Here is a 27452-nt window from a genome sequence, read left to right on the forward strand (position 1 = left end):
CAGACGTGGTATTGCGTTAATCTATACAGTTGAAATCCAAATGATTATTTCCAACTGATAAAGCGTTTTACAAAAATCAACTGAACAAACATCAAGTATGAAGAAGGAATATGTTTTGTTCTATGAGACAATCTTTGAATTTCACACCTGACTGAATTCCATCAACTGACACAACTAATCCAGAGATACCTACAAAAGACATCATTTACTGTAAAATAACTGTATAATCAAGCAACGTTTGGTTTATGACAAGGTAACTTGATCAAATGTTTTTGTATATAAGTACATATAGATAAGTTTTTTTATAACATCAACAATCTAAATTTTGGTCACTTCCTGGTATATTTTTTTCAAATGTCAGTTTAGATAACTCGACATGTACACGAGCAGCGATCATGTACACATAATATCATATTGACGGCCACAATTTTTTGTCATTTCTATTAACATCTACATTTAAATGAAATAATATCGTTGTTATTATTAGATCATATTATCACGTAATAGCTTTTTACCTCGAATTAGGTTGATCTTAGCCTTCAAATGATTAAATGCACATGGTGTATTGGAGGTCTAGGAAAGCGTTGTTACACGTGTTGAGAATATAAAATCACACAACTTTAATAACGCTTATTAGACTACATTTTTTAGTTTGATTGTGACGAATATGTATTTTCACACGAGAAGAAATTGGAAGTTGCTTCCAAAATCCTATCAATTTGGAACATGTTTGCCGTTAAGCATATTTGACCAAAGATGAGCACAATCGGATATGTGGTCAGAAGTGTTTGATAATTTTGGAAAATTATTCTTACCATCTTTAGAGTGATCAGGAGATGACGTGTCGCACATTATTATGAACACGATAGACGTTCTTTGCTGTCATCACAATATCTCAGTCAGCGATATAGAAAATGATTTTCCTATAAATGGCGTTTACACGTCACAGCTGGTTCAATTTTCTAGGGTTCAAAATCATTTCATCTCATTGCACGACATTTAATTATATGAGTTAGATTGCTCGTGAGTACTTCGCTGTTATAAACCTGGTTCCCATTTGTTAATGCCATATTAATTACTCTGATTGATCTTAATTTAGATTGCGGATATTGTTGATGAAGCATAGGACCAATACCCTTCCAGAACACATGGTTTTCTTTTTCTTGAACGGTTTCAAGAGGATTGTGTGTGTAAATGTTTCTATTTTTTCTATTCTGCCCTTGTTGAATTGATTGTGAGTTTGAATTCCTACTTGCTTAACATGTCACTACTCTCTTGTTGTTAGATTCTTTAAATTATATGATCGCCACCATAGCCAACCAAATGTCGCATGGTTAAATTTTGTGGACCAGTTCACGATTTTAGATGACATTCGGAACAGTTTTGTAATTTATAAAACATCATTTTGATGATTGAGCTACATTTGAGATTTCCACTTACATCGATCCGGATTTCTACTCATTGGATTAGGAATCACGTCTAATGTTAGATTTCATCGACTTTCTGCTCTACCTCACTCAGTGGTCATTATTCACTACTGTAGCTTGTGTCCTAAAACAACGCCACTATAGACTTACTATTAGAGTAACATAGGTCTTTCCTTTCCATAATGCTTTGCACGTAAGGCTCTTCTATGTGAGTCATCTTGGGAAGGCCAGAACCAGGTTACATATAGGTAAGGACAACCATCACTTTGAACTAATGCCATTCGAATCATATGTTAGCTATGCTACAATATCGATATTGTATAAATGATGGCAAAGTTAATGTGCCCTGATGACGACGGACTGTTACATCTATGGCAGGCATGCCAGATTACCCCATGCTGACCGGATATGTTTCGATTTCAACATTTAAATAAGGTAGATCCGATCTAATTGGGCTATGTAGTATCGACTTCGTTTGTAGACTGACAGTCTACCACGTTCTATTTTACATTACATCATGTTATAGTTGTATTACATTTCATATATGAATTTGAAAATATAGACTCAATATATGTAGTGTGGCCTTCAATACCTTGGATAGTTAACCAACCTTTGAATTACGATAAAGTAACTTGATAAACATATTTTTTAATATAAGTACATATAGATAAGTTTTTTTGATAACATCAACAATCTAAATTTAGGTCACTTCATGGTACATTTTTTTTTCAAATGTAAGTTTAGATAACCCGACTTGTTCACAAGCATCGATCATGTGCACATAAGATCACATTGACGGCCACAATTTTTGTCATTTCTTTTAACATCGTGCATTTAAATGAAATAATCTCGTTGTTATTATTAGATCATATTATCACGTAATAGCTTTTTACCTCGAATTAGGTTGATCTTAGCCTTCAAATGATTAAATGCACATGGTGTATTGGAGGTCTAGGAAAGCGTTGTTACACGTGTTGAGAATATAAAATCACACAACTTTAATAACGCTTATTAGACTACATTACTTAGTTTGGTTGTGACGAATATGTATTTTCACACGAGAAGAAATTGGAAGTTGCTTCCAAAATCCTATCAATTTGGAACATGTTTGCCGTTAAGCATATTTGACCAAAGATGAGCACAATCGGATATGTGGTCAGAAGTGTTTGATAATTTTGGAAAATTATTCTTACCATCTTTAGAGTGATCAGGAGATGACGTGTCGCACATTATTATGAACACGATAGACATCTACATCACTCGTTCTTTGCTGTCATCACAATATCTCAGTCAGCGATATAGAAAATGATTTTCCTATAAATGGCGTTTACACGTCACAGCTGGTTCAATTTTCAAGGGTTCAAAATCATTTCATCTCATTGCACGACATTTAATTATATGAGTTAGTTTGCTCGTGAGTACTTCGCTGTTATAAACCTGGTTCCCATTTGTTAATGCCATATTAATGACTCTGATTGATCTTAATTTAGATTGCGGATATTGTTGATGAAGCATAGGACCAATACCCTTCCAGAACACATGGTTTTATTTTTCTTGAACGGTTTCAAGAGAATTGCGTGTGTAAATGTTTCGATTTTTTCTATGTTTTGTCCTTGCTGAATTCATTGTGAGTTTGAATTCCTACATGCTTAACATGTCACTGCTCTCTTGTTGTTAGATTCTTTAGATTATGTAATGGCCACCATAGCCATTGGGTAGTCTCAACCAAATGTCGCATGGTTAAATTTTGTGGACCAGTTCACGATTTTAGACAACATTCGGAACGGTTTTGGAATTTACTGTGAAATTTTGAATTTCTTCACATCACCGAGATATGAGAGAGAGTATCAATATTCTTGATGTTATATAATGTCTTCGACAAGAAGTTATTTATATTTCAATAAAAGAGTGCATAGCCTGGGAATTATTTCAAATTATTGTTTTTTTCCAACTACACTTATACTTATACATCTACCAGCATACCTTGTTATCTATAAAACTCGTAACACAGGGGATCAAAAGATGCGGGTTAATGAAAATTATTGGAAAGTTTTATGGCCACCATAGTGATCTCATTGAGAAATATTCTGTTTCTTTATGTTATGATGCTGGACGTGTTTGGTGCTAGTTAAATTGACTTTTGATTCCGTTGTTGTATACATTGTTCTATTTTGTGAACGTGACATTACTTACTTGGATTGACCACGATTTGCATGGCGGATGAAAACGCTTACTCTTCCAGATCACCTGGTCTTCTTCTCCCTATATTTTCTATATTTTGAACAAGTTTTAAGGATTATGAGTTTGGATTATGATTATGTTGGTAATTTCTTGATGTTAACTGTGTTAACATTTTTTTTAAATTTTACTTTTCATTAGTAATCATCTCATATACAGGTTAAACATACAGCTAAGTAATGAATCTAACGGAATATCATGTAAGACGTATAACATCATTCGTATGTAAGATAAAGTTCTGTTCAAATAGCATGCACCTACTTGTACATAGGTACGTAGTATGGTCCCTTACAGGTAATACCAAGTAGTGAATAAAGATGGCTGAAAATAGTTTAAGCTGGGTCAAGCGCCATCTCTTCAACCTATTCAGGGTTTTTTTTATTGGTATTTTGAACTGAAACATTAAGGATCATAATGTGCATGTATAATTCATTTCAACTTTATTGGACTTTATTTATAAAACTTCATTTTGATGATTGAACTACATTTAAGATTTCCAGTTACATCGATCCGGATTTCTACTCATTGGATTAGGAATCACGTCTAATGTTAGATTTCATCGACTTTCCGCACTACCTCACTCAGTGGTCATTATTCACTACTGTAGCTTGTGTCCTAAAACAACGCCACTATAGACTTAATATTAGAGTAACATAGGTCTTTCCTTCCCATAATGCTTTGCACGTAAGGCTCTTCTATGTGAGTCATCTTCGGAAGGCCAGAACCAGGTTACTGTGACAGCTACATATAGGTAAGGACAACTTTAATATCATCACTTTGAAATAATGTCGTTCGAATCATATGCTAGCTTTGCTACAATATTGTATAAGATGATGACATAGTTTATGTGCCCTGATGAAGACGGACTGTTACATCTATGGCAGGCAAGCCAGATTGCCCCATGCTGGCCGGATGTATTTTGATTTCAACGATTACATAAGGGAGATCTGATCTAATTGGGCTTTATAGTGTCGACTTCGTTTGTAGACTGACAGTCTACCACTTTCTATTTTACCTTACTTTAAGTCATGTTATAGCTGTATTACATTTCATATATGAATTTGTATAATATCGACTCAATATATGTAGTGTGACCTTCATGACTTTGGATAGTTAACCAACGTTTGAATTACGATAAAGCAACTTGATAAACGTTTTTTTACTAGGTTAGTATTTACAGATACGATGAGATGGGTCAAAACCCTCTGTACCATCACCCCAACTATTTAGATAAGGTCACCGTCCTGTACGTTATATTTCATGTACATCAGCAGTGAACATGTTCACATAAGATCATATTGACGATCACAATTTTAATAGTTTTTAACATGCATTTAAATGAAGAGATCATCTGATTATTACCATATAACTATATCATATGATACCTTGAATTAGGTTGAATTTAGCCTTCAAAATGATAAAAAGCACCTGATGTGTTGGAAGTGTAGGAAAACTGATGTAGTATATTGAATCACACAACTTTAAAAATGCTTATTAGACTATACTATTTGGTTTGATTGTGACGAAAATGTATTTTCACAAGAAAAGAAATTGGAAGTAGCCTTTAAAATCATACACATTTGTTACATATTTACCGTTAAGCATCTTTGACGAAAGATGAGCTAATTAGTCATCAAGGACACGACAGACATCTACTGACATATTTTTTATTGTAAACACAACCTCTCACTAAACTCAATCAGCGATATAGAAAATTGATGTTCGTAAGTGCTTTTCGTAAACCTAGTTATCGTTTGTTAAAGGTTCATTAATTGCTCCTGATGTTGTTGATGAAGAGTAAGACGCTTACCCTTCTAGAGCACATGATTTTATGATACTTGTACGGTTTCAAGAGGAGTGCTTGTGTACAAGTCTTGTTTAATTGACTGGAGCTATGTACACTGTCTTCAGAACACTGACACTATGTACAACACTACATAAAAATAAAATTTATTCATAATCAGTTATAGTAAATATATATACATTAACTGCTTTGTTTTGAAAAATTAAAATATTTCAATTAAAGGACAATATACTGCTGTAGAAGCTTATTCATGAGTTTCGCTTTAAAAGCAGATTTTAACAAAATATCATTTGTCTTAAGATGTCTATAAGATGTTGACGCTTTCTGTGAAATACTGTCCTTAACAATTTGTCATTTAATAGAATTGGAAATCTTTATGGTATTTCTTCGCCTATCTTTTTCTTTACTACAGATGCTTAACTTGGCGACCATATGCGATACGCTATGGAGCCACGAGACACACTCATCTTCTTCGTCAACGGTAGGAAGGTAAGATACCCATGGATTCATCTGGATCAAGTGATATAATTTTAGGACAACCCTAGCTAAGCTTTGTAGTTGTTTTGACAGCTTAAAAAACTTCTATTGACAAAACACAGATTTTTTAGCTCCAGAAATCCAGTATAATGGTTGGATAACAGAATTTTCGTCTCCGTGACTCTTCCCGTGTTCGGGTATCCTGCGAACGTCAGTGTTCTGGCGACGTGAGGGGCGACCTGCATCATCCTCATTGTAGCTGTGATCATTTGATAATGCTAGTCTTAGAGGACAACTCCAGGAAGAGTTGGGGGCCTATCTATATTTGGTTTGTGTTAGGGTAATTTTGAAGTCCGTCTAAAATCTTAATCTTAAAAATAATTATATCGTCTGAGGCTACCCTAAGATCCCTCGATTGGCATTATCACGCCTACACTTTTTTACGGACAGTCTCAGAGGGATTCTGACAATTTCAGAAGATAGCCTAACTAGTGAATCAAGGGTGGATCTATGATTCCGCAAACCGCTTTAATTTTGACTTTTTATGTTACTGGTAATTAGATAGTGCTTTAATCGGTTATCTATTATTGTTTCTACGGTTTTACACAAGGGATTATTAAGGATATTGGTCTATATGATGCCGGATCTTCTTTATCCTTACCTTATTTCAGTATCGGAAAACAGCAGCCCTATTTCAAGATACTGGGTAACTTTCTATCTCCCACATAGTCCTAATTAAATCCAAAATAATGTGGTTTAAGTTAATGGGACCTTATTTTAGTACGGCATACGATAGTTTGTCTACACCGGGAGATGTAATTTTTTAGTTACGTGGGATTTTTTATCACATGTCTGCCCATCTACGTTTTATTCTTTTGGTTACTAAACATTCCTGTGGGTAATGTTTTCTATTTTAAGGTTTTCCTCAAGTTTATGGGATGCATTATGTTGCATCTATCTACGATTGTTTTTGTAGGTGTTGTTGTACATGTATCTACATTATGGTATGTTTATTCATATCGAAAATCCATTTACAGGGAATAGTCTTGTGTTTCTGATTGGTTTTTAAGTTAAATTTGACAAAAGTAGGGTAGTGATCTGATCCTAATATGCTTTTGCTAGTAGTCCATGTGATGAGGTTGGTAGCTATTTCCGGTGACGCTAATTTGAGATCTAGATGTGATGTTATTCCAGTTATCATATCGACCCTTGTTGCCAATTCAGGGTCGTTAAGCACAATTATGTCGTTATCTGATATCCAATGTTCAATAAGATTTCCTATTTTCTTTGTTTTATCACTACCCCATAATGTGCTTGATGCATTAAAGTCTCAAGATATAATGATATTTATTAATGATTTCTGTTATTTTCTCTTTGTCTGAATTTAACAATGTGATACTGGAGCTGATGTAGATATTAAAACGTGCTGTAACTTTGTCATCACTGTGAATTTCAGTACCTAAGAGTTCTATTTTGGGGGGTAATTCTGATATTTTTATTGTTTTATCTGCAATATCATTTTTAATATATACTGCTTAACCTGTAATTTTATTACCTAACGTCAGGAGCTCATGATAAACTTGTAGTTTAGGCATTTTCCTATTTTGGTTGAATTTAGTTTCCTGTATTTCAATTATGTCTATGTCTGTATGGTGTGTTAGAAGGTATTTTAAGTCTGTGAGATTAGATTTCAGACTGCGGGCATTCCAGCTGGGAAACAGACAGAGCATCCGCTGAGCTTTTGACTGTTCCGCCATTGTCTAAGTCTTAGTTATAAATGTTTTATGGTATCCTTTTACCTTTTTTCTTGTGAGATGTCCGTTATAAAAGGTTCTTTTTAGCTTTGCTGTGTGCTTGACTACTTCTTAGTATGTATGGTGATTTTGCATCTGTTTTTTTTAAGTTTTCATTGTCTTTTTTTGAGTGCCTTTGGTGTTCTGGGTGTGTCAGGTATATTGTTTTGTTCTATTTTCTTGATTGTATCAGGGGTTGTCTCCTCTTGTGTCATGTCTGATAGTCTTTGGGTGTTTTCTAAGCAGGAGGTGCTACTAGTTGTAGATAATGTTGGGAATGGTGGTATGCATCGAAGCTCTGTTTTCCTTAGTAGTTGTGTTTGTTGGGGTCTCTATGCGCACATCTTTTGTGTCTGTTTCATGTGTTGTATTTTCAACCTCGATGTCTTACCCTATACCTAGTTCTTGTTTTAGTGTGTTTTGGAATGTTTCAAATAAATGTATAGGGCTTTATTGTAAATTATCTAACTCTACAAATAGCTATCATAGTGTTTTAATGTATTGCATGGTTTTGTTGTTTTTGATAATTACGTAAATCCAATTCCAATTTATATATGTAGATAAAATTTAGGTTACAAACACTGGAGATGTATGGGTATATGGCTGGAATCCTCAGATCTGTAATCCTAAATATCACTCAGTGATATATATCCTGATAAATTAGATTATCAGAAATTTTGTTACACCGATATACAATAGCTTGAGAAGTAGGCTATGAAATGGGTCTTGACTCATAATCTCGGGTAAGCTGGTCTGAAGAGGCGTTCTGAGGAATCAATGTGTTGACGGCATGGGGGCCAGATCCACACTGATTCAGTATAACATTTTTAAGCGTTATATATACTATATTGATTCTGTGTTAGAAAAGACATTGCTATGTTTCTTTTAAGTGATTATCTACGTGTTATTGCTTCTGGACCATATTGGCATTATTTGTCTTTTAAACTTTTATATAGTAACTCAAGTGTCATTCGTATTAGGAGATTATTTGTTAAATGTACGAAATGCTTTCTGTAGCTACATCAAGTGTCTGTAGTATGCAGTACCCCTTATATCAATTGTCTATTATTGCTTTTGATGCAGGTCAAAGTGGAAAGTCCAAGTCCGGAGACAACCTTGTTACAATATCTCCGCAAGTCCTGTATCCTTACATATTTACCGTTGATCTCAATAATATATTTATCGTGTTCCAATTTGCATTAAAACCATATATCGGTACTGGTAACATATGACGTTTTGGATCAACAAATTTTAGGGGTTATTATTTCATTAAAATTGAAAATTTGACCTATAAACTGTGGTCGTATGTACTTCCTTTATGACATATATGTGAGGTAAACATCGATTGTAGAGTAGTATCACCGAACTAATATTTTGGCACGTATGAAATATAAAGACACTTCTGCACATCTGATGAATTAAAACATAGGAATTAATCCCCTAAAGTTTTTCAGTGGTATCTATACTTGATCATTATTAAAATTACTTAATCATGTATGTATTCAGGTTTAAGTAAAAGATTTATTTATGTATTATCATATCTAGAAGTATAATTGTCCTTATCGTCGTCACAGTATATCTTACGGGGACGAAATCAGCATGTGGTCAGGGTGCCTGCGGTGCGTGCACCATCATGATCTCCTCATACGACGTCACCAATAAAGCGATAACGTAAGTCAAAAGAAACACAAATTGCAACGGTTTTCGTTCTTATGGTATTTGTCAAGTTCATAAGTCAAAATAAGCATAGATTTCATCAGCCTTTGTTGGTATGATGATTGTTTAGTTAATGAATAAACCAGATTGATAGCGTTGATCACTGATGGAGTTGAAAGTCATCAGTGGCGATTTGCTCAAAGTTGAGAATATTAGACATCGTGTATTAAATTCCGAGGTTAAGCAACATTGAAAGCAGTCGTATGGGGAGGAGTGATCGCTGCGTTGTACTCCTAATGCATGTTATGTTTGGTGCCAGCGTTCAGACCTAGTATCTCGTTGGATACTTTGGGACAGCAGTGAAAGAACGATATTACTTGAGACATTTTGTATGCTGGTTCTCTACTCCTGACTCAGCACCATTGTAACAAGGTAGAATTTAAGTATGTTGTGAAGGCCACGTTAAACCAATGACAGTTCCGGAACTAAGCTCATCGGCCGTAGAGGGTAAAATGGGTTCATGGATTGTTGTTTTTCAAACTAGCATTTCTAGCTATGTCGTGTTAGTGTTCGAATGTCAGATTATGTCAAATGTGATCATCTGTTGGATGGATGACCTATCCAATGTAGGCGCTGTTTAAGTTACAATAGCAATATCATAAATACAAAATTTAATAACCAGAAATGTTATCTTATGTATGCAACGTGAACTTCACTCTGCCATTTGAATAGTCATATTTTAACTACTGGATCTGCAGTTCATTGTTTGAACTATACATTGATTACTACAAAATTAGGTGAATTGGTAGGAGGAAAAAGAAAGTCTACCAGTATGGTGTCATTTTCTTGCCTTCAGACATGTATCTGCAAACGCCTGCCTGGTGCCGTTGTGTTACCTTCACGGACGAGCAGTCACTACCGTGGAGGGCGTAGGCAGCTCCCGGACCGGAATGCATGCAATACAGGTTAGCATTTGCATTTCGTAAGAAATAAAAAGCATAAGCTCAGCAGTTTACAAAAATGTCGAATTCTGATATACGCTCTGAAATTTGTTTAGAATAAAATGTTATTAGATTATGTTTATTGAATTTTATCTTAAACATTTTTATTATGCAATCCTGATTCCTGGTTCTTGCAAATTATTCAAATCACTGAAAAATTCTTTTCAATCACAGAAAGGTATAATGGAATCACAAGGTTTCCAGTGTGGGTTCTGCACTCCCGGAATGGTAATGACAATGTACACACTGTTAAGAAACAACCCTAATGCAACACAAGAAGAGATGGAGAGAGTTCTTGAGGGTATAGTTCATCTTACATTAAATGTATTCTGACGTTCCACTCCTAGCGACAATTTGAATGTGACTCTTACGCTATTATATTGAATTTTATCGTATTACAACAAGTCTATAAAAAAGTTAGCTTTGACAAATATGTTACCAAAGATGGTACAGTCATTAATTGTCTTTGGTGAACACATATGTAAGATTCCTAACTCTGCTTGTTTCATTGATGACCCTTTATATTCATAGTGTCATTGGTCTTGTCACTGGTCTAAAGGTCCTAAGTATTGGGTGACGTGAATGATTTTATTTTCATAGGAAACTTGTGTCGATGTACCGGGTACCGCCCTATAGTTGATGCATTCAACGAGGCCATAAAGGTAAGTATGCACAGTTCTTCCGTACTCCTAGTGTGTTCAATTGTTTGTATAAACATTATTTCTATATTACCAATAAGGTTTAATTCGTAATGTTTAGCGTTAATTTGCATTTCAATCGATAATGGTTCCAGACACGAAACCAAAAGGCATCGCCATTTTTCAGTACACATCAATTAGTCTTGACCATTGTGTATCTGATTTTTATGTCTGTTTGGAGTGAAAATACTAGATATCGCAAGACTGCATGGTTTTAGCAGTATAATAAATGCTTCTGTTCAGAAGCAGAGGGCGCGTACGAATATCATCCTAATTGTGGAGTAGCACTTTAAACGCCTCTTAACATTGATTGTATATAGTGTACAAAAGTCAAATAAGTAAAAAGCACCTTGCAACACAAACGTAGAATTAGATACAGTAGTGTCAGATTATGGACTATACTATATCACACATCTGTTCTGTCCATCTAAGACTCGTCAATGAAGCTAAGGACAAAATTTTGAAACCTATGAGTGTCAAAGTCTAGATGAGGAAGTGCATTGCAGAATAGAAAGAGCTATGTTTTGTTGTTACCCTTACACATGTAACCGATTACACAAGTCCTGTTTGTGTATCATAAGCAATTTAGTTCTAATAACAGGTACTTTGAATTACAGAACTGTCCTTGTGTACTAGACCTGTGTCAACAAACGACAGAGACTTCAAGAAGCAATGTTGAATCTACAAACCAGAAAGTGCCCCCCTCTCAAGATGTCATATTTCCGCCGGAATTACAGGTAAAAACAGATTTTCGAAGTTTAAATTTTTTGAAACTATAAATGACAATTAAAAGTATTAAGATACCGTGTTTACCACCTTAAAATATCTATAAAACAAATAATTTGATTGAAAACTCTGCACTTTACCTATTGTTTAGACACAACTGCAGTATATTGTATGTCTGGATGACAAATAGTACTGTTGTTTAAATTTCAGCTGACAGAATCTTACCACACAAAGAATGTTGTCTTCAGTGGAGACCGCTATTCCTGGTACCGCCCCACATCCCTGTCGGAAATACTGCGACTGAAAGAAGAACATCCAGACGCTCCTGTGGTCATGGGGTGTAATAGTATTGGTAATTTCATAAGTGTCATGACAACTTCGAATGAAATCCATTATGATGAGACATCCGTAGCAGAAAAGCGTTATGATTTTGTAAATCCAATGTGTGTGTGTGTGTGTGTGTGTGTGTGTGTGTGTGTGTGTGTGTGTGTGTGTGTGTGTGTGTGTGTGTGTGTGTGTGTGTGTGTGTGTGTGTGTGTGTGGTGGGTGGGTGGGTGTGTGTGTGTGTGTGTGTGTGAGAGCGATTGTGTGTCTGTGTGAGGGTGTGTGCGAGGGTGTGTGTGTGTGCGCGCGCACGCTTCATGCTTATTAATGATGAGAGTTTCTATCTTTTACAATTACATTTACTTCTTAGATTTATAGTGAGGTTAAAACTTCTTATTGGTTGTGAAGCTACATATATTTTTTCATGCGTAATATCATTCCATATTGCATCGAAAAATTCAAGATTCACAGCATTTTTAGCTTTTCACTTTTCTGTTTTGATGAAATCTGATATTGCTAATTTTGATATGAATTATTACAGAACTTCATGTTTCGTTTACGAGTGTTAAGGTGCGTAAACATGTATTGTTCTGATGACAGGGAATCTGCTGCGGAAGGGGAAACTGACATCTCATGTGATTATTTGTGGAACTAATGTTCGGGAGTTAGTTGTTGTTGAGACGACTACGTCTGGGATTCGAGTCGGAGCCGGGGTTACTATGGCTTCATTAGAACGCTCATTCAAGGAATTATTGGGCAAAAGCAAAGGTGAAATAAGAAAATATAATGCATTTTGTATATCAGAACGAACAAAAAGCAAATGCTTTGAAAGTTGTAAACCGTACCTGGAACTACTATTTCATTAGTGACTGGGATTATCGAAGTCGATTAGTTCGCATATGTTGCAAATATATTTTTACACACAATAAGTAATAATTATATCAATTTCAGGACATTAATAAATTTCCTGTATATATATGAATATATGAACATAGTGCACTGCTGATTTAGTCCACGTTTTGACATAGATCCTTTAAACAGAAGTATGAAAGCAGCCTTGGACGTTCTACAATGGATAGGTGTGGACCAAATTCGGAACACAGCGGTAACTACTCTTCTATAAACATGTACAGCATTCAGAACCATATATACTTATTATTTTTATGAATAACTATCTTCGTGCAATGTGTTGTTATTTATTTATTACGATGTTTGTGAAGCATACCTTTGAAGTTTTCAAAACATACTCTACAAATAAAAACCTGTCGATGTACAAGACACTATTATCTTCAGTGTGGTTACATAAAATCTCCTAGTCCTATCATCGTTGGTGAACAAATGATCATCGCTCATAAAATTCACATTTACATACTCATACGAAAATCTTGGTTCAGAGGGATTGTAGAGAAAAACGAAAACGTTAATTTTGTCATGGAGTAAGTTTTAAGCAAATGATTAGTTACGTATGTAAATTGCATTAGTCTTTGTGTGAGGGATTTCACTTACTGTCGGGTCGTTTGATCCTGAACAATGTATTTTATAAGTATGTTATTATTAAAAAATAGTATAATTATCTTTGCGCAATATAGTTTAAATATAGACCTAAATTCATAACCATTAATAGTTTGAAGACAAATATATTTCTCCCTTCTAGACAATTGGAGGTCACGTGATGAGTCATGCACCCAATCTAGACCTGCAGGTGTTCCTATTGGCTGCAAGAGCGGAGCTGAACTTCTTATCACAAGGTTCAGAATATGTTAAGAACGACACGATTTACATATTGTTTTGAGCGTGGAATATCTACATAATTATTCAGAATTTCACATTGTGTTTCACAAATTGCACTAAGAGACGGATAAATGCATGTGTATATACTTAAAATTGTAAAGTATAACCAATATTTTGCGTTGCAGGAAAGGGAGTGCGTCAATGTAAAATGGATGGAGACTTTATTAACAATGGATATAGACTAGTTGATGGAAACGAAATTCTTGTCGCCATCACTATACCGTATACAAGCGAGGTACGTGGCATTCTTAAGTAATGTAATGATGTGATTCGTTCGTGATAGTTCAACGTCTTCGCTTATAATGAAGTTCGTGTCCATATTGGATGTAAAATGTCTTTTATACATTATACTTGTACGTGTTTATATCAGTTCGTTCATAACACATTATACCTTACAAGCAAGAACCACCAACATGAATATGCCTGCCTGATTTAATTAAAATTGTAATATTAAATAGTCTCATTTTTACCATGATTTTTTTCAGAACGAGTTTATAGTTGGCATGAAGCAGTCTCACCGTCGCGGGTTCGACTATGGTATAGTTACATGTGGACTGTTTGTAGAACTGGACACTTCTCGAGAAGATGTTCGGGGGATGCGACTGGCTTTCGGTGGCGTTGACAAGAAACCTGTTTTGGCACTCTCAACCGCTGCAAGTTCTATTGGAAAGTATGTTTTATGAAATTCTGTATTGGATCCAACTATATATAGTGCTAAAATTCGATGTGGTTGATTACCCTTTATACACAATAAAGTATGACGTTTCTCTTCCTTGTAATGTAGGAAACTGGAATAGCATTGTACCCGACCAATACATTTTATATGGTTACGCGTTATTGTTCCTTTATGTTAATTCATCAGTTAGTAGTGTATGCATATTTGATTATTTAGCTGACACTCGGTCAACTCCGTTCTGCTAAATAATTGTTCAGCCTTTAGTTATATGTTATAATGATATATAAAGAAATGTTAAAACGATGAAAAGGAAAATTGTACAAAAGTGATACATTTTTTAATCGAGCTAGATGGCGATAGATGGCGACGTTAGAAGCTGCATTAGGGATCGTTACTGGTTTTTACTTTAATATCATCTCTAGCATCGTTCATTTTATATTGCTCTGAACATTTAAACATACAGAACGTGGTCTGAAGAGTTAGTCACAGCGGTGTGTGGTAACCTGATAATGGAGCTAAACAACAGTCATCACGATAACTCCAACTTCAGGCTTACTCTTGCATGCAGCTTTTTCTTCAAATTTTTCCTGTTTGTTCAAGACCAATTGAAGGTATGAAGAATTTTTGATGTCGGAACATTTTGGGTTGCATTTTTCTGTTTGTCAATTTATTTTGTTTGTGCTATTTGTATTCTACGTGCTTGATCCATAATTTCAATCCAATCTTTATCCTGTATATAAACCACTTACTTAACACCACTCCAAAGATCGATGATTGAATTCTGTGAAATGCCGTCCTACCTACGTTAATTGTTATTAATCCTCACATTAAAAATTATAATCTAGTAGGTTAATGTTTCCACTACCATACTCGACTTAATGTGTGATGAACGTCCGGAAAATTCAGCTGGTCTTAAAGCACTATTTAGCCAATTGCCTGTCATTATTTTGATATCTAAATTATTTGTATGTTGCATCATGTCTTTTAAATTTCTAGGGTCCTTTAATTGAAATTGATATGGTTTTTTTATACATAGGCACACATGTAGTCAACTTTTTATATTGCTTTGCTCTATATTTTATGTGCTTGCTTCTATATTTATATAGGAATATTTACATGTGCCAGTTTATCCTTCAGAGAAGCTTCAAGTAAATATTATATGAATTTGGTTGTAAGGCCATTGATAAAATGAAAACGTATTAAGTAGTATTGAACATCAATTAGGATTGATTGCACAGAATTTTCTTCAATTTCAACATTGCAACAGATGCCTCAAATAATTTCATTTACGTATTATAAAATTCGAGGGGGGGGGGCTATTAGTTTAATCGCATCTTTTCAAGCTGGTTCCTTTGAAATCGTTTTACGTACCATTATGCATGTTAAGGACTTAATGGAACACGAACGAAACTTATATTTCTTGTTTATCTATCCAATGGAACTTTACCTCTGACATATTTTATTTTGTATTTTTATTTATTTAATTAATCTCAATTAACTGTCGAGAAAACATTGTCATCATTATTTCTATGCGCACATTTAACGTCTTACAATCTAACGATTTATATCTACTTATATTTTGATATGCTTATTTATATAAGAACCAGTTCTATTTGTCAAATGGCAAGTTTATTTCACAACACGTTTACAATTACCACAGTCATCTGTTAATAAAACAAAGATACAATTACTTTCAGGTAAACAATAGACATTATTGTGTACTTGAAACATAAAAATAAACAAAAACTGATATAACTGTAATGTACTTATCAGGCCATCGAGCTGTATAAATGATAGTGCATGCCCTAGTGACGATTAGACAACGTTCAGATCGAAAATGCGGATGTTGTAAATGATTCTATACGCGGAAACATTACTTGCGCAATCCGGAATAGTGACATTCTTCGGGCAAAGGGCGATAATCCTCTCCATAATAAAGTATCTACTACATTTTCTTTTCCAGCAACTATTGATTTTTTCAGTTCTGTTATACAGTATTGAATAATCATGTATTATATAACCTTATTCTTATTCAGAATGTTAATTCGTCCAGCCAGTATAGTGTGACAGGGCTACCCTTAACAACTGTTTCCGGTACACAAGTTTACGACGTCCCAAGCGATGGCGGCAACAGGATTGTATGGAAACCTGTGCCTAACGTTTCCTCCGAATACCTTGCGTCTGGAGAAGCACAGTTTGTGGACGACATACCTACATTTCAAAGTACAAAGATAAACTTATCAAAGACGAAGCAGTTGTAGAAGTATTTTAGTAAACTTGAATACAGTAGCATTCTAACAGTAATCAAATGCGTTTAACAGTTCTTCTTTGAAATTCTAAATAAGCTTTTTTTCTAAGGTTAAAATTTGACATATGCCACAGGTGAACTCTGTGCTGTTCCTGTCATCAGTAAGCAAGCACATGCTCGGATCACATCTGTTGACCCGACGCATGCGCTTGAACTCCCTGGTGTGGTGGACTATATCAATTACTCTGACGTACCTGGTAACAACAGATTCAAGGAAGCATTGTCAGACGGCACACTGTTTGCCGAAGATGAAGTAAGAAACTGTATGAATTCATTCTAAATACGAAATGCTTAATGAGTGTGCTTTGACAAATGAAATAGTTTCAGACGGTACAATTACTGTTAAGATGGTAGAGTGAAAAGGAATGACATCTCTTTTGAAGTCTCTGGCGTTGAATCTTCAGAAATCTGTTACTATTGTGACAATGAAAATTAGTATTAGATTGTGTAATTGTGTTGGTTGTTTCAAAGCTATGTTTTTTCTTCTCTCCCGGATATCGAACATATGTACTCGAATGAACGTCTTCGGAAATGTCGATCATGATGCATTTATTCTGCATTTTGATTTTCCCAGGTGTTCTGTTGCGGCCAGGTGATCGGTGCAGTCTTAGCCGAGAACCAAACTGTGGCTGAGAAGGCGGCTAAACTGGTTATCATTACGTACGAAAAGATGGATACAACATTTACCATTGAGGTATGTAAATAAAGTTTGTCAATGGTATTATGCGTGAATATGAGCCACCAGATAAATAGTAAGTTATCCAGCCATGTCTCCAAACACTAAGTAATCAAATGCGTACTCTTTCAATGAACCAAACTTTTCTGGAAGATGTGTTCGAAAGTCTTCGACAATGAAAAGCGGGATTCTAATCATAAAGGAATAATTATGTTCTATCAAATGACATCCTTCTCAGGTTTAGTGATGTCTTTAGACGGATCGGTCATTCATCCTTCCTTCGTAGCTACCTGTAATTTGACTGTTATAAGGACTGTGAAAAAGGCACATAAATGAACTAAACGCCTTTATACAAACAAATATACTGCCGTTCGGTCATCTGTACAGACGTTATTCCCACGATATGATTTAGATACTCCATATCAATTGATATACATTTTGCTATTATGATATGAAATAATGTCCTCATTTCGATAAAAAAATTTTTTTTTTTTTTTTTTTTTTTTTTTTTTTGCTATTCGATCCACTCTGCATTTCTGTTGACTCTAGACTGCTATTAAAAAGTTAAATATCATGCTCTTAGATATGAATAATAAAAAAAGCATTTAAAATTAAATTTAAAATTACATATTTGTTACCAAAATATCGTTATTGTATTACTTATGTTGTATTATGCTATATTTCATCTCTAACATTTCGTCAAATGGTATATTGCATGATAACTATTGTTCAATATATTATATTCTGCGTTTGTTATTATTTTGTATTATCTATCCAAAAGTTTGGCATTTAATATGAATATATGCATAAAAATATAATATATTTTTCAACGTTTGGCAAGACAAGTATTACAGTATATGAACACCACCGTGGAAATATTTTCAACAGCCAGTTAAAATTCATTTCACCATTTTGACAACAACCTGTTTTCACTGGGAATAAGTGATTTTATCCACGTGCGCGATTTGAAATTTGTAATGAAATGTATAATAACCATAAATCCTATAACTTTTCTGACGTTTAAGATATGTTTCCATATGATAGTGGCATTAACCAGCAACTGTCATAAAATATTTTGCCAACAGTACAATATGCGTGGTTCAAACACGTGATACGTGACGTACATATTTGTTTTACATGGTCATTGTAGGAGGCAATTGAGAAGAATGAAATGTTTGATGGAGCACATGAGATTGATGTCGGTGATCTAGAGAGTATCCGAGGGACAGCCAGTCAATGTGTAGAAGGCACATGTTCTACAGGTGTACAGGAACACATGTACTTAGAAACTCAGTCCGCGCTTGCAGTACCAAAGCTGGAGCAACACGAACTGGAAGTATTCACATCCACACAGATTTTAACGATAACACAGGTCTGTGGAAAGTTTTATGTTAAATGTAATTTTTGTATACATTTTTATGGATTATGTTCGTTGAATGAAACATATTTTATGCGTGGATTTTTTATGCTATGATTATTTTAACAGCCATCCATGTCTATTACATTGATAACATAACCCTGTTTATGATTATGAAATTTTTTTTATTTACAAAATAGCAAATACTTTCTCAGTTCCTGAGAATACCTCGGAACAGATTAACAGTGAAGGTGAAACGGGTCGGTAAGTGGATCATACACATTATAACGGTTTATTTTCTGTACATATATCTTTTTAAAGCATAAAAAAACAAATATCAAAATATTCTTCCGAGAAAGAATTGGATAGGATATGTGAAATTGGTTTTCTATAACATTGATAGAATGATAAGCAAAGGATATTGTAAGGATAGAGTGACATAACATTGAAATATTCGAGGAAGCAGTAGTAAGCTGTTATAAATTATCAATTTATTATTAGTCATTGGATAGAATACGATTGTTGTAAATGACTTGGTTGATTATGAAGGTGGAGGATTTGGTGGAAAACAGATGGACGCTGTGCCTGTAGCCGGAATAGCAGCTGTCGGAGCCTGGAAGTAGGTCCATTAGGTTATTGAAAAAAAAATTATTTGTCTGATAATATTTTTCACATTTATATACTAAGCACTTTTTTCTTTTTCTATATATTTTTAACCGGAATTTTGTTAACTGTCATATGAGTCTTACGCAGGTGAACAATAAATGTCAGGGTTGTTCATTTGAGGTGTTATCATTCAATAATCTATGTATTATAACTTGCATATTGTATTGTTTTAATTCGCTGTTGTCATCACGAAGAATGATAATTCTTATTTAGGATAAATTATTCCAAGCTTGGACTCGTACTTTCTTAGTGTATGTTCTTATATTTGCAAATTTATTTCTCCTGATTTAATCGAAGAATTTTTACCATTTGCCTTCATTAAGTGATGGAATCCTGACATACAAATATCATGGCAATAGCTAATTGGTGTCTTGTAATATTAGTGCGACTATATTTGACATCCTGTTCTGTGTTACAGCAGAAATGTGTCCGTGTGTTTCAATGTTTTATAAATAATCCGTTTGTGTAACTAGGACGAAACGACCAGTACGATGTATCTGGGACAGGGAAACAGATATGAAGATAACGGGGAAGAGACATCCTTCGAAAACGGTGTACATGGTACAGAATTAAAAAAATAACGGTGTATAAGGGAACTTAGTATGAGTATTGGGAAGAGACATCTAAAAATAGTATACGAGAAAACCCAGACAGATTAGGATAAAGTGACAGAAGATCCAGATTTAATTCTCTGAAAAAAAATCCATCGATTAAAATTTCTCAAGAAACAACCTCCGAAAACAGTGAACAAGGTTAACAAAAACAACTAATATAATGCTACAGAGATTTTCTAAAATAGTTTTTGCATTGTGCAGAGATAATCATTCCGAAGTTATTTTCATATCGTCCTTTTTCACTTTTCTTACAGGTATACTTTAATGACGACGGCAAAATTCTGGGGTTGGACTTGAAGTTTTACATCAACGCAGGATACACTCGGGATTGCAGCTCTTGTGTAAATAGTCTTAGATTAACTAAATGTGCCTTGTAGAAAAGTAACAAAAATCAGCTTGTTGTTTCATACATCAAGGTTTGTCTATTAAAAGTTTGATCAATTTCAGGCGGTAGATCATCCGTTGAGTGCAAGACAGTTTCTATTTGTTATGTAAATCATCATTCAGTTTGCCCATTTTGATTCCTTTAATTTCAAATTTCAGAAATATATTTACGATTCTCAACATACAAATGGGTTACTTTTGAAGGTATTGAAAGTTGGCATGTGGTACCTAAACGGCTGCTACAACATACAAAACATTAAGTGTCAAGGATACAAATGTAAAACCAATCTACCTTCAAATACGGCCTTCCGAGGCTTCGGAGCACCACAGGTGATGTTTGCTGTAGAGTCCATATTGCAACATGTCGCTACACAACTCAAAATGTCACATGAACAGGTAACATATCACCTGAAAATGTAACTTGAGTATGTGCCATGTTATCTGAACTTGTTATCCAAATCCCACACTAACTTTGCATAACGAGATACATGTGTACTTTAAACTTTTAATAATACTGCATTATCTCGGCACAATACTATAGTACTTTCTAGTTGCCACCAGACCATAAAATACAACATAAAAAGGTCGCATCTAAATATATATAATCATACAGCAAATGTACGCTTTCGAATAAATTGAAGTTATTTTCCGTAGGTGCGGCAGATAAATATCGTAAGACAAGGTGATGTTACCGCCTCACGACAGATCGTGCCAGATGACAACATGTTCCGTTGCTGGACAGAATGTCGAACCGACAGCCAATATGACCAGCGGCGACATGAAATAGTGACATTTAATAGGTGAGAGTGAAAAAAATAGAATTACAATATGTAAAATATAGGAAGTCATATATTGTTGGCGTTATTGACAGTATCAGTAATTTGTACAATCATGTTTAGTAGAAAAGGTTTAACAAGATTTTTAGCAAAGGCGATGCTGAACATTTCATGTACAGACTATATCTATTTGTTGTTTACGTGTAAACATACCATAAATCATACACTTGTGCATCATTGCAGAGATACATCAAAAGCCATAATAATGATAAATCTATGAACGTGAAATCCACCCTTTAATTTCAGTACTAACCGATGGAGAAAGCGAGGTATCGCTATAATACCTATCATGTTTGGTATTGGGTACGCCCCCCTTGTCGCAAACCAGGTGAGCCATCACAGTGTGTAAAGTACAGCCAAGGTCAGGATATGGCATTGTTGTTTACGAAGTAAAATTTAGTTGAAAAATAAGAATATCTCCCGTACTGTAAAACATTATTATCAGTTTTACATGAGAAATTTTAAAAACACTGATTTTTTGTTTGATGGACATGCGTATATGCAACATGCATATAGGAAGGTTCCCTTGCAATTTTTTCTTTCGGCTGAAAGATAAGATATTTATCAAAACCAGATGTCGACTTTGATTGTCTATACTGTAAATGATAATCTCATAATTATTTCATGTTTCAGGCGGGAGCATTAGTATTGGTATACCTTGACGGGTCCGTCTTACTGACCCATGGTGGCGTGGAAATGGGTCAGGGTATTCACACCAAAATGATTCAGGTTTGTACACTTCACGTCTAACCTGACACATTGTAGATATACGTTGGCTGATGTTTTAATGTTAGAGTTCAGTCGATATTTCGTCAACATTTTTATGTTAGTGTATCATTTTCGTTATCAAGGCGAACCTTTTTTTCTAATTTAGGTCGCCTCTACTGAGCTGGACATACCACTGGAAAAGATCATCATCAGTGAAGTCAGCACAGCAACTGTCCCCAACACAACGGAGTCCGGGGGTTCACAGGTGGCCGACCTTAACGCCGGGGCCGTCAGGGTAAATCAAGCGTTTTCTGATCTCATTTTTGACACTGCCTCAAAACTGCTAGACACATACATACTACAATTTCAATATCTTATGAGCGGGATCATTTCCTACCTCCGAAATATACCAATACTTGTTAAAGACTTATATCAATATATAACTGATCTTCAGAACGCATGTATTAAAATCCGAGACCGCCTGGAACCGTTCAGGAAAGTCAAACCAGAAGGTACTTGGGAAGATTGGGTGAGTCTTTGTGGCATTAACTGAGATAAAATATTTTCTTTTAGATATTAATTTGTGTCCTCTTGAATTCAAAACAATCCAAACATGTAGCTATTTTTGATATGATAGACAATGATCCGTTTCAAAACCTGCTATGTTTTTATCTGATTGACTTCTATTTCCCTGTCGGATGTTAGACATATCCTTGTGTGCTGTTAATCCTGAAGACAGAATCATTGTGATCTGATCGTTCTTTGATAGATGGAAAAATGAAAAGAAAAGGATGGAATCAATTGATAATGCTGCTATGGGAAGAAGCTGAATTTAGTATCTGACTACACTGTTTCTTATTGTAAAGGATGCTTGCCAATTTGAGCTTTCCGATGGCTACCATCGATGTTTTATTTTTGTAAAGAAATACCTTGGTGTTAGGCCGTCATAATATGACATGAAATTAAGGTCAGGTCAAAGACCAGTTCTAAACCTAGGATGGGAGGGGCAGCAAATTCATAATTAGTTGACAAAATTACTACATATCTTTCTAATTTTTCTTTGTAATTTAAAAGTAAAGTAAGTAATAAAGGATACATTTTTGACACAAAAAACATATACCTAAATTATACATTTTTGCGAAAGTAAATACTGATGTTGTCACAAAAAACATAATTATGAGGCAAAGTGCACATCACAAGTTTTATACCATGCATGATTTATGTATTTTTCTTTTGTATATTAATGAACAAAATATAGTTCATCTTTGATATAATTAAGCACATAAAAAACTGCCCTGGAATCCTAGACCTACTTTTCGACATTGGACTAGTTGTTTAAATCAGTTTCATCTTTTACGCTTTCAAATCCATACTCCCTAAATATTCATATAAAGAAATAAAATTTATCGGTGATACCAACCAGGAGGTCCAAATTTGCACACATCCTTTATAATGAAAGAGCACGTCGTGTTTTTTGTAAAATGCATTGAAATTTCAGGTAAATGCAGCCTATAATGAGCGTGTTAGTCTCGCAGCTACGGGTATTTTCAAGTAAGTTGTTTGTCTAAATCAAAACAAACAAATGACGCCTATGTTGGTAGCAATATTCATTTTTATGGTTTTTATTTATTATGAAGATTTTCAACAAATAAACAGTTTCTTTACTTTTACACTATTCTCATTTTTTAAGCAAACATACTTATCATATCGGTTTATATATAGTTTAAAATGTGTTCCTATATAGGTCCAGAGAAGAAGGTTTTGATTTTGATACCAACACTGGGGTACACGCTAACTACTATACTTACGGTACAGCCTGTACTGAGGTCGAGATTGACTGTCTCACTGGCGAGCACCAGGTAGATATCAACTACCCTTCAGTTTCCTGTTTTAAAGAACATATCTGACTTTTTGTATACAAATTGAGATTAAAATCCTATAGTTTAATAAACACAAAAATTAGATGTTCTCTGTATTTCTCACTATACTAGGTGCGACGTGTAGACATTGTAATGGACGTCGGAAAGAGTCTTAATCCTGCCATAGATGTAGGCCAGATCGAAGGAGGATTCGTCATGGTAAATCACACTCATCTGGGTGCTATATCTTCATTTATGTCAACATGTACTCACAGCCATTCGCACTTTCTGTCAAACATCTAATGCTGTCGTATTAGTACCATGTAAATACAACATCCCATGAAGATTCCGTTTTCCTTTGAAGTGCTATTTGTTTAAGTGGTTGAGACAAATCTCTGCATTCTAAAGCATTGTGTGAAATTTTCGACAAAAGTCAATGAAGAAATGTATAGGCGATCTTCTTTTTATTTCATTACTTTTTTAAGAGGAGGAATATGGAATAAGGATGACTGTTAAAACACAACTTTTGTACATTGGTAATGATAAAGCGAGTAAAGTTACCTGGGACTTGGTTGATGGATAATCTTGTATTACAATGACTGTATTGACGTAGGGTTACGGGTTGATGACTATGGAAGAGATACAACTTACAGCAGACGGTCGAATGAAAGCGTCTGGGCCACTGGAGTACAAAATACCATGTGTGAGAAATATTCCACGAGAGTTCAATATCAAACTTCTCCAGAATAGTGGAACTGTCAAAACTGTATATTCATCAAAGGTATGTTGGCCATGGTACCAGAATGGAAAACATAGCAAGACTTTTTGATCAAGACGTTGAATCAACATCAAATGACATGAAGCTTCCTCATCCAGATTCTTGTTGTATATACTAATATGTTCCTATCTTCTACAGGGAGTAGGCGAACCACCTCTTCTGCTTGCATCGTCAGTTTTCTTTGCGCTTAAGGAGGCAGTACTTGCGGCGCGCGCGGACGTCGGGTTGACAGACGACTACCCATTGAAGTGTCCGGCAACCACAGAAAGGATCCGAATGGCCTGTCAAGACAAGATTATAGACAGAGTAAGTGTCGATTTACCCTTTACATCTTACAATGAACTCTTCATACATATATTGTAGTAGTGTTGTAAAATTCTCATTTGAAAAATGAAACAAATAACACAATAATAATGTTGCCATCATCTGGATGTAAATGAATGTGTCACAGCTTGTAGCAAATACTTAAAGAGGTACAGAAAATGGTAAAGGGAGGGACCTAATATCATAACTCTTAATTTGTGCCATGAAATTATACTGGTAGGACCCTTCCATTCAAAACTTATGTTGTCTCTTTGTATAATTATTTTTTCATATTGTGTTTTATTGTAGTGCCAGCAAGTCGAAATGAAAGCCAGCAGCAATCCTCTTGTAACTATTTGAAGACGTACCCCTGCCCTCTGGCTTTAAATGGTTTTATGTTTTTTGGGTTTTTTTTGTTTTTGTTTTTAGTTTTTTTTTTACTTTCTTCAATAGTATTAATAACTGCGATAAGCAAGATAAATTATATATAAATTAGAAATCTGATTCTACCAAAACCTAGTCTCCTCTCGGAAGAGACTGGGCGATTAAACATGTAATAGGAATACTTCCAACCCCTTCCCCATTTGTAATGGAAGCTGTCGGGAAACCAAGCGCTATGTACATTTTATGTTTATCCCACTCATATCTATTGTATGTTTTATATCTGTCATATAGATGAACATCCTAATTGTAAAACAAAACACTTGCTTGAGGTCGGTGTGACAATATTTTAAACTTGTATCCTCAGTATAAATAACCCACAATTAAAAATACAATAGAGAGTGTCTGGTAAGTGACGGTAAAGTCACTGAAATTTCCTACCAACAAATTAATGAAAGTTTTTATAAGAAAGTATTTAAATTCAAATTTCTAAGCTCTACAGTTTGGCCCAGATAACTAACCTATAAGGAACATTATACGTAATGAAAGTACCAGAACCGTTCATAGATCAAATTTAGTGATGAAAATGGTAACTGGATAATATAATGCTTGAAAATATGGGGGTCACCGTACATCAAATTGAAGCGACGTCTGTCATTAAGAGGATTTGAACGTTTCTATAGTAGATAAAGGGAGACAAAGTTTTTACATGTGTGCCCTGAAAAGAAGAAGCTGAAAACACCTTAAGTAATGTAAATTCCAAATATTTAAACAGTAAAGAAACAATTTATATTTGGGACTTCAAGTGGTCAATCGTAAATTGTATAAGAAAACATTACCAGTGTGACTAAAAATGTTATGGTGATGCAAAATGATGTAAACATGTGGTCAGTGATAACAATTTGTCTCCACATTTTTTAATGGTCGCAGTCGTCAAAATGGCAAATGTCCGACTTTAGGTCTGAAGAATGCTTCGGATGCATCTCTTTCGTGGAACTACCGACTTTCATCAGCAGACTTGTCAAAACCAAACGATGTTGGCATTCAGTTTGAAAACTCCCTCCAACACATTTACTGAAATCAAAGCAAATATTGTATGATGATTATTAAAAAAAAACTGTTACAACACAGGTATGAAATTTGTCGACACGTCCGTCTGCCCAGTATCATTGGTTATACACGAAGGTCATCATGGCAAATTATTAATAGTCTGTCGTCGAGAAAAAGATAGCAGTGTTTGCGATAGATACATATATCTTTTACCTGCTGTGTGTTTTGTGCTTCCAAAAGTGCAGAAGATTGATAATCTTATTTTATGTACTGTACTTTAAGTACTCGATTGTACGAAAGCCTAGAAAGGTCAAATTTCGAAGGGAAAAAATACAAAATCGCGTTATTACGCGCATAAAAGCGTAATAACGCCTTTCAAAAGTCGTAATTACGCGAATAAAGTCGTAATAACGCCTTTCAAAAGCTTTTGATAGGCGTTATTACGACTTTATTCGCGTAATTACGACTTTTGAAAGGCATTATTACTACTGTTTTCGCGTTATTACGACTTTTGAAAGGCATTATTACTACTGTTTTCGCGTTATTACGACTTTTGAAAGGCATTATTACTACTGTTTTCGCGTTATTACGACTTTTGAAAGGCGTTATTACGCTTCTATTCGCGTAATAACGCGATTTTATATTTTTTCCTTTCGAAATTTGACTTTTCTCGGCTTTCGTACGATTGAATTATGATTGTTCCATGCATTTTTTTTATTAAATGGAATCCTCGATTGTTTCTATGAATTCGGTGTCTTTTTTTCATTATTTATATAGCAAACTTACGTATATGGCTTACCAGAATTGAAGCATGGCCAAGTACGTTCATGTGATATCAATATTCAACTGCAGATACGTGTATATGTGTAAAAACACATTCACGCAGCACGTGAAGGATTTGCTAAAAGCATACTCTAAAGA

The 27452-nt window shown here is 34.8% G+C and overlaps 1 protein-coding gene across 1 annotated transcript; it reads left to right on the plus strand.

Annotated features, from left to right (window-relative positions):
• Positions 1 to 5913: 5913 nt before the first annotated feature.
• On the plus strand, positions 5914 to 25460 carry LOC132546253 (xanthine dehydrogenase/oxidase-like). Its single transcript, XM_060209964.1, has 34 exons — positions 5914 to 5958; positions 8823 to 8880; positions 9314 to 9410; positions 10252 to 10360; positions 10571 to 10697; positions 10997 to 11058; positions 11712 to 11831; positions 12031 to 12172; positions 12745 to 12912; positions 13173 to 13249; positions 13799 to 13892; positions 14061 to 14170; positions 14421 to 14605; positions 15075 to 15222; positions 16648 to 16834; positions 16994 to 17172; positions 17494 to 17613; positions 18746 to 18967; positions 19153 to 19216; positions 19502 to 19571; positions 20092 to 20179; positions 20487 to 20573; positions 20821 to 21012; positions 21271 to 21416; positions 21699 to 21780; positions 22086 to 22181; positions 22327 to 22455; positions 22615 to 22689; positions 23659 to 23711; positions 23905 to 24019; positions 24152 to 24238; positions 24633 to 24800; positions 24936 to 25103; positions 25410 to 25460. Exons 1-34 carry the CDS (start codon positions 5914 to 5916, stop codon positions 25458 to 25460), a joined length of 3921 nt encoding a protein of 1306 aa, XP_060065947.1.
• Positions 25461 to 27452: the final 1992 nt, after the last annotated feature.

The sequence above is a fragment of the Ylistrum balloti genome, unplaced genomic scaffold (genome assembly GCF_031769215.1).
Source record: "Ylistrum balloti isolate Yb309-2 unplaced genomic scaffold, AGI_CSIRO_Ybal_v1 Utg369882, whole genome shotgun sequence".
NCBI lineage: Eukaryota > Metazoa > Mollusca > Bivalvia > Pectinida > Pectinidae > Ylistrum > Ylistrum balloti.